General features: G+C 38.2%; 1 protein-coding gene across 1 annotated transcript; it reads right to left on the reverse strand.

Annotated features, from left to right (window-relative positions):
• Positions 1-417: 417 nt before the first annotated feature.
• Positions 418-12,384, reverse strand: LOC109038948 (sensory neuron membrane protein 2). The gene is made up of 9 exons (XM_019054225.2): positions 11,492-12,384; positions 9,740-9,897; positions 8,670-8,814; positions 6,831-7,091; positions 5,872-6,083; positions 4,813-5,003; positions 3,834-3,952; positions 3,193-3,318; positions 418-1,165 (listed from the first exon to the last, which is right to left on the reverse strand). The coding sequence occupies exons 1-9, from the start codon at positions 11,615-11,617 to the stop codon at positions 821-823; spliced, it is 1,683 nt and encodes a 560-aa protein (XP_018909770.2). The 5' UTR covers positions 11,618-12,384; the 3' UTR covers positions 418-820.
• Between the last annotated feature and the right edge of the window lie 6 nt (positions 12,385-12,390).

Genomic DNA, 12,390 nt, shown 5'->3' on the forward strand with positions numbered 1-12,390 from the left:
TGTGACAGTTATTTATTCCTTGGTGCTATTTCTCAGTAAAACCAATTTTTGAAGCATATTTTTTCGAAACTGGAGGTTCGCGAAAAAAGGGATGGCGGTGGTTGTGTCCTTAAGTATCGAGACGTCTCTGATTGAAACATTCAACGCGCACATAGTGAATCAATTTTTTACTGTATCATAATTTACCGGATTTGATTGATGAAGCGGTATGTTTTTCCTTCAACCTTGGAGATAGGCAACAAATGTTACTTCTTCAGAAACTTATGGTAGAGATGCTGCTGCTGGTATACCGGCATTTCCCTAATGGAAACGTCTAATTCTCAATGTTTGATCGTCGTCTATGAGGTGCACATTTCTTGATTTTGCATCGTATATAGACGCGAGGAAAGATTGCTATTTCATGCACAACACATAAGATAGAAGAAGAAGCTTTTATTTCAAAATTGATATTTTATGTAGAAACAAATAATTTGAAAATAGTTTTGTAAATTTAAGAACTGTTGATGTTGTCAGTAAAATCATCCTAAATGCTGAAAACATGTCTATAATGGAAACCCATGAAGAAAAAAAATGACGTAGGGTACAGAATCTACACGCTAGGTTAACGGCGGACGGTTGTTCAAAGGATCTACCGAGCTTATTTTCAGGATTTTTGCGTCTGTTGACAAGTGACAGTTTCTAGATGAGCTAGTTTCATTTAGATTTACTCGGTGCGCGCGATGCGGGCTTTAGAGGGCGCCCTCTGGGGGATACCCGCATGGCCTCCTAGAAACTCCTAGTTTGTCAGAAATCTGACAACATCTTGGTGGATCTTCCCGGCTCATCGGACGGTCCTCCAGGCGACGGGGTCAACGGTGACGAGTTCGCCGAAGATGGCGTCGATGGAGGGGTCGCGGCGACCGCGGTTGACGGCGAACTTGAGGGGCGGCGCCCGGGGCTGGGCTTCCCCGGTGTCGGGCCGTCTGCTCGGGGGCGCCGCCAAGGGCTGGACGAAGGGCCGCAGTTGACCCGACCAGGCGCGTTCCTCCACCGCCAACGCCGCCGGCACGAGCAGGACGCAGACCACGCTGACCACCAACAATGCCCAGTTGACCAAACGGAACCAGTTCAATGCGAATTGTAACGCATGCAGCGGCGTTAGAACTATGTCGTTCGGATCGGCTCCCTGAAACATCATTGACCATTATAAAGGTCATTCAGCAATCACTGAAAATGTTTTTTCTTGGGATTATATATGGACGTATTTATGCTAATAAGAACTATATGGAAGTGGAAAGATGGGGTGTGCTCGTGGAAGCAGCATGAGAAACGATGTAAAAGTGAATATAGTTCCTCTTGAGAAAATGGAACAGCGGGATTTGACATTAATTCAAAAGGAACTAAGCGCTAACCAACAATATAGAAACTATAGATTGATGGTGGCCTACGGAAAAACGTAACACACATGGAGCGGTCGTTCGATAGGCGGGCGGGGAGTGGACATGGCCGATTGCTATCTTCGTCATAACCTCAAATACATGGAATCTTACGGGAGTTTTTAGAATAAATGATTTAGCGTTGAAATATTCATCGTAAACGCACTTGATGAATGGCTAAGTTCCATATCCGGACACAGATTTTCAAATATATGTAGTTGGTTCTAAATTTGATACAAGTCCGTATTCAGCAACAGTCCCATAAGGAGCCATAGAAACCGACTATCTTCGTCCTAACCTAATTGTTGCTCCTGGTGTGTTACGAATTTCACTGTTGGCGTAGCATAGGATCCCCCTATCTATAGTTTCTAGATCGTTGGCGCTAACTCGTCAGCCGTGGGCATCTGACAAGAGCGTTGTGGACAGGGCTCATGCGTTAAAGACTGAGGACCTCAGTCTTCGTCGAGCCCGGTTCTCATACAGCTGACGTCACTGGTGCTTTTTTAAGTCCCATTCATTTTTATGCCCCGAGTACTAACGAGCACAGCACACCCCATCTTTCCACTTGCACATAGTTCCATTTCGCAAAAATATGTCCATATTATACTAGGTTGCTACTGGTCTGGAATAGAAACTGATGAAAAGACCAGAAAGCAAGGTAGTACTTTATGCTTTTTAATACGTGTTTCTTGATCAGGATTTTACGTAGAACACGGTTAGCGCAACGAAAATTGCTGAAATCAATTCCTAACTGAGATATTAACGTTTTTAATTTACATTAATGACGGGAAATTTAAGTAGCCCGGTCAAAAAAAAAAAAAAAAAAAAAAAAAACAACAACAACAACAACAATATTCTCCTTGAGTCATATCACGTACTACAACGGATGTTGCAGGCCTCTAAATTAAGCAGAGTTCCTTCTTTACGAATTCCCGCTCGTACCCTGTGTTTTTAAGATTCAAACAACTTGCAACGATTGAGCCATTTTCATGCCGCAAAAACTATTTCCTCAACATTAAGTGCGCGATTTGACGCTCGTAGAGTTTTGTTACCTCATGAGTTGAGAGATTTTGATTAACGCATCCAAAAACAGAAGATATCTCGGTAAGAAGTTGATTTCAGTAATTTTTGATGCGTAAATCGTGTTTTGTGTAAAATTTGGGCCAGGATGCATGCATCAGAATGCTTAAATTCGTGCCATTCTGACTGGTCCGTTGTGAAAACTGCGCGCTATGATAAGGGGACTTTAACGCGGAAATAGAAAAGTTAGAGAATTTTAAATCTCAAAGATCATCTCGCGTGTGCTTGGTAATTGAACAAGGGTAGGAGGAGGGATGTTTGTAGATCTTTGGAACATAGTATTGATTAATTTTATGCGGCCATGAAACAAACTAGATCGTGAACACACTTTATGTTAGGTCTTTAACGTCTGTATGCGGTTTTAGCAAAAATTGATATAAACATATATCAGAATACATAAAGTTGTATCTTGTCTAATAGTTAATTTGACAAATCGTTTCGTTTGCGAATAGCTATGAAATCACGATAAAAGTATAGGAAAGGCCAGAAATATACTTCTAACTGCACAATCTGTGTTAGAAATATGCGCATTTTTGAGCTTTACTTACTTTCATATAACAAGGGGGAGAAATGGTGCTGGGTCCACACCATTTCATACCTTATTACATACAGTTCGGGCCAATTCTTAGTGCTTTTTTTCACTTACTTTCATACACGCTACCAATACTACATTAATTTCAACGTATTTTTGACTTACGTCATCAATCCAAAGCACAGGAAAAATCCCCCGCGTTGTATTTCCCAGAGCAGAGATTTTCGTAATTGGTCCAAATGGCATGTTAAACTGTATTCGTTTAGCTCCATTCAACGGAATACCCGTAACCTGAAAAAATAAATATTGCTCTTACTAATACTGCAAATCAATTGTTGAATCGATATCGAACGACCATGATCGATAAAAAGCATTGCTAAGATAGGTATTTATCGATCAAAATCATTCGATAAATGGTTCAACAATCGACCCGCTGCTTTGACCACTGAAATCGATCATATTGAATCCAACCGCTCCTGACAGCGATTTTGCGAAAAAAGTGATGGGATCTACTTACGAAGTAACAGTTCCTCGATGACAATCACTTTTTGGAACTTTTTTTGCCAAATACAAGGACACAGCAAAGTGTTATGTAAAACATCTAAAGTTTTGATTACTATATAACAACGTGGAAAAATGTTAAAAGAGAGAACAATAATTGTAATTAGTAGCGAGGCATGAATAGTCGATTACTGATATTTCCCCACTTTAGGCCATGGTAAAGAATCGACCACCAAGGTGTTCGTATGTATTTTTATGCATACAATTAATTTCAAGTACTCTCATTAAAAAATCACAATACTCACCGGTTCAATATTGACAAATGTCTCATGAAGCTCTTTTTGAGGGCTCAACCCTTCCACGAAACTGATATATTCACAGTCACCACCGTAAAAATGAGGAAACGATATAACAGTCGGCTGGTCTGGAACCATATGCATGAATGACAAATTCAGAATTTTAGGTGCATTTAAAGAAGTAGAGTTGTAAGAGTCACTTTTCAAGCAGCGTTATCCACTTTTATTATTGGGAAATATTTGAAACTCTAATGTAAGTAAGTTCCTAACATTTAAATACGTTAAGCCTATTACAGTATCCGTCGAATATTCAAACTGATGTGGTATGGCGGTCGCCAGGTTAGGTAGGTAATTTGTCCATACCAAGATCACGCAAAAAAAGAGCTCAAATTCAGGGTTCACTAGAAAATGTATGAACATTTAAAATTTCAAATAAATCGGTTTAAACATAACAATTTGCAATGCCTCAATGAACTTAATACATTCACCACGGACGAGGCAAAGCTCTAAAAAGGCTGAGACATATCTTCAAAGCTAACGTACTGAGAAAATTGATATGATTAAGCAATCAAATCATTCTTGAATTTGCCGCCGATCAGATTTTCTTCCGATTCAAAAATAAAAATGCTCTCATCAAGAAAAGAATAGGTTTACATGAAGATAAAAGGGATTTATGTTAAGAAGCCACTTTATCTTTGATTCAAAAAGAAAACTCCAAAATTCAAGAACATTTAGCTCAAATCAGGTAACCTATTCTCAGTATAGTAACGATGACTATCTTTATGAAGATGCCACAATGTAAGATGTTGTTTTGATGGCAAAAATTTTGACCAAACACTTTAGCAATTCACTTCAAAGACACAGCATACAGCTTAATCAACTTCCGAGTAGTGGAATTTGCCTGCGACAGGAATTGAAGGCGAACGGAGTGCCCTTTCATAACATGAAGAAACGAACAGATAACAAAAAGGAATCGATATCTACCTACTTGTGCAAGGTGCTGGGTTAAATACACCTTTCTTGAAGCACCTCGGTTTCTTCGGATCTTTCCCTTGCGAACAGTAACACTTATTTTCTGCCACTGTCTTGAAATCTGCTACATTTTCTACTGGAAGAACAAATTTGTAGGCGGGGAGAGATTTAACCTCGGTGTCGCGCTCAAATTCGATGAACATAGTTCTGCCAACAAAAATGAAGAAATTAGATGAAAATTGTGCGTCACAATATAAAGTCTGATTCAATAAAAAATGGGAGCAAATGATCCGTTGTACTTTTTATTAATATTTTCCTCTTGAAGAATTACCCGCGGATCAAACGCCTCTTTTTCTTCCGAATATGGTCAGCAGAAGCAGACATGATTTTACGGGGTATACAGTAAAAGTTTGTCATGTTTGATGAATTTGTTGGGCATTTTGGAGAGAATTTTCAGGAACTCTGGTGTTGAAATTCAATGATGTGTTATCATGCTGATATTCCTGAGTATAAAAGCTCGCACTGACATTGTAATTTTTAAGTAAGAATTAGAGAACAGTAAAAGACAACCTGATTACTCAATTATGTATGCATGTATAAAATTGATTGAATGAGTTCGGTGCGTTAGTTTTAGGTGCGTTATTTATAATTTTTCATATCTAATATTTATTTTGTAAGTCTATCTTCGTGCGAGTATTTGCATTCGTGGTACGGTTAACATTAAACGGAATGAAATCATCTGTTCTCTAAAGAGGGAAATGAGCCCACTGTTTCATTGAAGAATCCAACATTCGATTGACGGTTCTTGAGTTGCACATACATTTTTTTTGTAATAAACATAGAGTCTTTGTTTACATCACGAAACTACTCTGGGAAACAAGTGGAAGAAAGTATACATTGTAAATTTTGCGTAATGCCATCCTTAATTGCAGATTCGATATTTCACAAAAAATGCCTTCCTCAGATACCTTTTGTTCCTCCGTGCCTTCTTTCTACTCGGTCGTAGCTAATGAGAAGAATTTTCTTGTGAAGGTGTTTGCTTTTTGAAAAAAAAGAGATTATTTTACGTACAAACCTGCACATATCGGGATCATAAACAAATAAGTGTTCGTCTCTGGAAACAAGGGAGTGGAAGATGTTTGTGTCAGTTCCGTGAATTTTGTTACAATTTTCACTGAGCCAAACAGAATTGCTGTCCTTGTCGTCGTATGAGAGAATTTGGCCAATGTTCTTGAAATTTTCCAAACCGCTACTCACATTGTAACGACGGGAGAGGGTTGCATTTTTCTGCAAAAACAAGACGATTATAATAAACAAGTTACCTACATAACTTCTGGCCATGCATACCAGAGCTAATTTTAAGTTTAGCTGTCAAGACTATGCCACTTTGTCATCCTCTACATAATCGTCGGCGAATTTGTTGTAGGCATGTTAACTTTTGTTAGAATTACGTCAACTCTTTCACAGTTTTTCGGACTTCGAATTCACTCGGAACACACCCAAAAATGTCTCTTCACCAAACGGGGAAATATTGAATTAGCGTCAAGCTAGTTTGCCTTCAATTTTTAATACAGGCAACCCAAGCTCCCACGAGGTCAAATAGTGATATCATAGAAAAATGGCACATTCACTCGGGAGATACACAAATTTGAGCATTTTACCTTTTATCGATTACTTTATCAAACTATGAGTAGTATTTGGAAATGCTCGCAGTCTGCAATTTTAGTAAGTACAGCTAAAATAAAAGGAAAAAAACATATTATTGATAATCTGCTCGCAGATTAAATATTTTTGTCAACATTATGCCTCTATGTAATATCTAAATAATAAATACTGTTTTTATGTTTATGAAAAAAAAAACTATGAGCTTTGCTGAAACTTTTAAAATTCAGTTCATAGGCTACTTAAGATATTCAACTTTTTTCGAACCCTGATTTCTTGTAATATTTTCAACTTTCGGAGCAACTTCCAGCTGCTTCTTTCGGGCGCTTTTTGCATGGAAATCAACTCAAAAACTGATGAGAAGTAACTTACATGATGCAAAAAAGAGAACAACATGTCGCTTGAGTTTTCTGCCTGTCTAATGGTAGCCGGTCTGATGGCTTTGAGTCCGTTGCAAATCATAACTGCAGGTCCATTCGAAAGGGAGCAGTTTATCGGGACGCCCTCGAACAAGAACTGCTTGACGGTGGATGTTCGGAATAGTACCTCGTTCTCCGGGAACATCTTCGGCGCAGCGTCGCTCAGGATAGACAGGGCCATTGGCATCTTGCTTTCCAAGTGCAGAGCTGTCCCCTTCAAAAATGCAATTAACCCTCATGATCAGAACATTCTCTCGATTACTTTTAGAGCTAAACGGGCATTCTGATTTCGAGACTAATTGCGAAACACTTGGATTGCATTTTGCAAAAAGGAACCAGGAGCATTCCACTGTTGCTAAGATTGTGCAACTTTATTTACCTTGCAAACATAAACTGATCATCCAAACAAGTTTTATCTTTACTCTAAACTATAAATTCATGAAAAAAATTACCCTTGTAAATTTGATCTTTGGCATGATTTCAGTAATGGCATATTACCAAAAATGTAAGTTGCATACAATCCTAGCAGCATTGGAATCAAAGACATAAAGACGGAGCGCTCGTATCTAAAAGCACGGGGAAAAAGTGAAGCTAGGTTCGGCGCTGCGCGCTTGTGTGAGTGTGTAAATGAGCGCGGGAATCCATGGCGGCAAACGGAAATTTGATTTGAACTTGTCCTCTTGATTTTGCACATTTCTTCTTTCGAAACGTATTTTAAATTCCTAAAACGAATATACTAAGAAAGTTCGGTCTGCGTCCTAATATATTACACCTACTTTTGCTCGGTAACAGGCAGTAATCTCAGATAAAGTTAGTTTTTCTTCTGCTCATGGTGGTTCTGCAGGTTCAAACAGGCCGTTACAGTTCTAGATCTACGTTACTTCCAAATGAAATCAGTCGGTCGACGACGGACCGAAACTAACCTAAAGTTAATAAAATATGAGTGTGTACCTGAATTTGGGCAAAAATCAACCTAAAATACTTTGTTTCCGCAATTTTATTTATTAGTTCCCGCCCTACATTTGAATTCAAACTTGTCCCGATTTCGCCGCCAATCCTCTAGCCAATAGTAGAGGTGATTGAAAAGAAGCTCTAGAAGCTTCATTTTTTGCTTTTAGTGCTCCGTCTTTATGTCTTTGATTGGAATGCTTATGGTTCCTTTTTGCAAAATGCAATCCACTTAATCTCCGATTTGCCGAATTGGCCGCAGGCAGGTCATAAAGTAGTGTAAGGTAAGATCGATTTCTTGAATAAACACTTTTTAATGGTGATTATTAAAAGAGATAAAATACTTCAAGATACTGGTTTTATGAAATCACTCATGGTGCATCTAACAGTCTCTTTAAGGTTTATTTTTTGTCAAATATATCGATTACGATGGCCAAAATGTGAAACCGCGTATTTCAATATTGTGATGTTTCAAAGTTCCTTTCCGTCCTCAATTGATTTTTTAAGAGAAACAAGCCATTTTTGAAGTTTGAAATTTATACAGAATATTCTGCTGACTGAGAAGAGAAGTCAAGAAAAAATAAAATATGACTGGAGTCTATAACGTCACAAATGGAGATACGTGGTTCCGCTTTTTGGCCACCGATATGTGCTTATGATAAGCACCTGAATGATAATTAATCACACATATGACACTGTCCATATTGTTAAACAAAGCTAAGATCTCATCAAGACTCCCATTAGTTTTGAACAAAAGTTTAAGTTTGTTAATTACTTTTTAAGTACGTCACTTGACGTTACGTTACGGACGACAATGAAACAGGTATCATATCTCATGAATTACCAATAAAGCTAAATTGATCGTTGTGATGATATCGTCCTCAGTCCTTTCCGGCCCAGATTCAGCTTGGTTGAATTTCAGTATACGCTCCATATTGTACGATATGGTATCTCCTTCCACTGTCACATTGTGTTTTTTCAGATACTGACTATATTTGAAAGAAAGATTGAAATGAGGAAAACGCAATTATGTTACCGACTTATTTACAGAGGAGATAGTTCAATTATTGAACCATTGAACAGTGTATGCACTTGTCTACTTTCGGCGAAGATGTAGTTTTGATGGCATAGTAATCTAAGAAATTTTACTTGTCTTGCAAATCATGATTTGAAATTTTCAAAGAATATTCTCAGCATAGAAACATGAGTTGAATTTAGGTTATCCGGATTTGATTTTTCCCGAAAGAAATAACATGATCACAGGATGATCTTTTTACTGTTAAATCTTGAAAACAAAGCATGAAATAAAGATGCAGAACCAACGCGAAAGGTTTCTTTTTAAGCAGTAAAGAATGTCTAAAAAGAGCCAATTCAAATTAGAACACTAATGCACGTAGATCCCCCCCCCCCTTCAGAATCCCTTTCCCCAGGTTCTCCCAGTGCGAGCGAAATACGTTGCCATTAATGAAAGTGAAACAAGCTTTGCTTTTATTCCTAAATTGGCAGACCAAAAGCGCCCCAGTTCAAATGGACCTCACACCACAAGCATTAACTCTTCCTCTCAGACCGCGACTATCATCATTTTCATTGCCCATGGGGAAATGCTGTGAATGAAGGCTGACTATCCCACGAGGAAAGCTCTATGTTGGGTCATTTCGGCTTCCGTTCTGTGTACTCGCAAACGCGCATGGCCAATGAAGGCAGCGCTCTCCGCAAGAACCGCGCATCTGAAACGGAAACCCTATGGAGATGAGAGGTTTTCGGCTAGGACGGCCGTGCACTTGTCCCGGCCTCATAGTAATTGATAGAGGCCCCCTTTCTCGGGCGGGGAGTGCATTACAGTGCAGAATCCATTCACTCGGGATCATCGTCGGCGTCGGCGTTTTAGGTTGCAGTGAACTTTAGACCACTCACTCGTAGACGTACGGCCCCATTTCGGCGAGCACCGGCTTGGCCCCCTGCTCCACCTCGCCCGGGTTCGTGACATTGAAAATGTACACCTTGAAATGGAGAGGAAATGGAATTGTGACCCACTTCTCCCATCGCGTCGTCCCCTCAGTCAGCAGCGTCGCCTGAAATTAATTTTTCGCCCGAGCTTTAGTGCTTTGAGTGCGGTAATCAAAAATCATACACTGGAAAAAAAAAAAAAAAAACACATTTGATCTGGATTCCAGTCTCTTAAAAACATCGACAAGAAAAAATACTCTTGATTCAATCAGATTTAAGCTTAAATCAAGAACAAAGCCTCTTAATTTGAGCGGATTTCCTTTTGATTTAAACTTAAATCTGATTGAATCAAGAGTCCTTTTTCTTGTCAACGTTTTCAAGAGTCTGGACTGTAGATCCAATGTGTTTTTTCCCCCAGTGATAGCTTAAAGAAAAATGCAACTAAAATAGGCCATTATCTATTTTAAGCAGATGAAAACAAAATTATTATTTATTAGCATTTTAAGTAAGTTCTGAATTGTAATTAATGTTGTTTAGCAATTTTTTATCTGAGTTGGTTTTGTTTCTAGTTCAGCTCACTATAACTGATAAAAAGAAGAAAGCACACAATTAGAAAAAAAAGAGTGAAGCGCCGTGGCGTCCCCTAGCATATTTTTAAAAAAACGTCCTTCCCTAGAATGCAGTTTTTAAGTGACAAATCTCTTTCATAACAAGCAGCATGATTGTACGTGTAAAGATAAGAAATTGGAAAACAGCATACATTTTTTGCGTTTTCTTTTTTTATTCACTCGCAAATACTTTACTTTGCACATTAAAAGCCTCTTTTGCGGTTTCGGTGCCCGTGCTCGGTTTTTGCTTAAAAGCCTTGGCACCCTCTAACATCCTCATAGAAGTGTCTGTGTTTTGGGAATTTGATACATAGTTTAAAATTTCCCCCAAAATGTTCTTTCTTGACAAACTGTAAAGGATTTAACATCAATCCGACCTTTGTTATTAGGCTCACTCAAATTGGTGTCAAGCTGACATTAAAAGTTCAGATCAGAACACCGCTTGGTTTATGGTTCACCATGCAAAAAAAATCACAATTTTTTTACGGTTCTTTGAACTTTGGATTCGGTGACCCTGTGCTTCTTAGAGCCTAACTGCTTCAATTATTTTTAAAGATACATTTTTTCATTTCACGCAGACTTTTCATCATAAAATTCAGATGAGTATTGCAGTCAAATCACGCCAACAAAGTTTCTGTGGCAGGCTTCTCGTTCACACTTTTGGCTTGTAAAATTGAAAGGGCGTTTTTTGAAGATACTATGGAAAATGTGACAAAGGCACTCTTTCCGGTGAGCTTTTGACAAACCTTCGTCCGAAATTCATGGATTTGGGCAGGAGTTCACACAGGTTAATAATGTTTTTACCATTCTTGTCCAGGAATTAATAATTCGAAAATTAGCTGTCTATAGGAACTTTTATGGTCATGTGTTTACGGGCTCACAGAATCTCTTCTGGTTATATTTTCAATCCTTTCAGTTAAACTAATGAGGGCTTAGTAAACGTAACCTTATTTTAACATTTCATGCGTGAACGGAGAATATCGCAAAAAAGTATTTTGCTAGGCAGGAGCATTATAGTAACAACACTGGTCGTCGATCGGTATGGTGCATACGAATTTCGCTTATCTGCCAATCTTAGCAAAATAATTCTTAATTAATGTTCCATACTTACTTTCAACACAATAAACTTCGTGAGAGCTGGTAGTCCGTAAAAATGAACGAATACAGCAGTAATGACACCAATGATTCCCAAAGTCATGCTGATTTTTATCACATTTTTACGATTGATCATTGTCATTTTAATAATTGAGAAGTGTCAATATATTCATAACGGACTTAGAGAGAGTACTAAATAAGAGAAAATGTCCGGACAAGAGGTGAGGGGATTCATCTCCAAGAATTTCAGTTATTAATCTTGTCACAAAACTTTTATTCTTTTAAAACCTTTCTTAAATTTTCATCCCTCAACGAACCCTGAAGTAAGTAGATTCGTCCTTATTGACCGCGAGTAGTTCAATTTTTGCATATCCAAACATTAAATCTTTAAGCGGTAAATCTTTAGCGGTAAGTAATGAATATTCATCTAACGAAATTAGGCCAAATTAAAGCCTAAATTTTCATTAGTTTTTAATAGTAAAGAGAGGTATAGGGAGACAAACTTTGATTAGGAGAAACGAAACATTCTGAGCATAAGTTTTTGGAATTCTACATATTACACATAGTATGCCCTCACCCTTACAAGTGTTTGACTTTGTCATAATTATTTGTGCCTTATCATAGATTGTGGGGGGGGGGGGTGAGGAGATCCGAAAACAATTAGATAATTTTTGGGGATACTCGTTTCACAAATTTTAGAAGGAAGCACGAGGTCTACACTTAACAAAAGCGTACAAGTTCTCAGTTTTGCTCTGAATAAAGAATGTATTTATGCAATGAATGTTAATACAGTTAATTACATGTTAATTTTGTATGAATCCTCAATTACAACTTCGCACAAAACTTTCAATCACTCCAGAAAACGAACATGCAGTAGATGAAGAGCATAGTGAACCACTGAGATAGACAAGTTTT

Source organism: Bemisia tabaci, chromosome 4 (assembly GCF_918797505.1).
Source record: "Bemisia tabaci chromosome 4, PGI_BMITA_v3".
NCBI classification, from domain to species: domain Eukaryota; kingdom Metazoa; phylum Arthropoda; class Insecta; order Hemiptera; family Aleyrodidae; genus Bemisia; species Bemisia tabaci.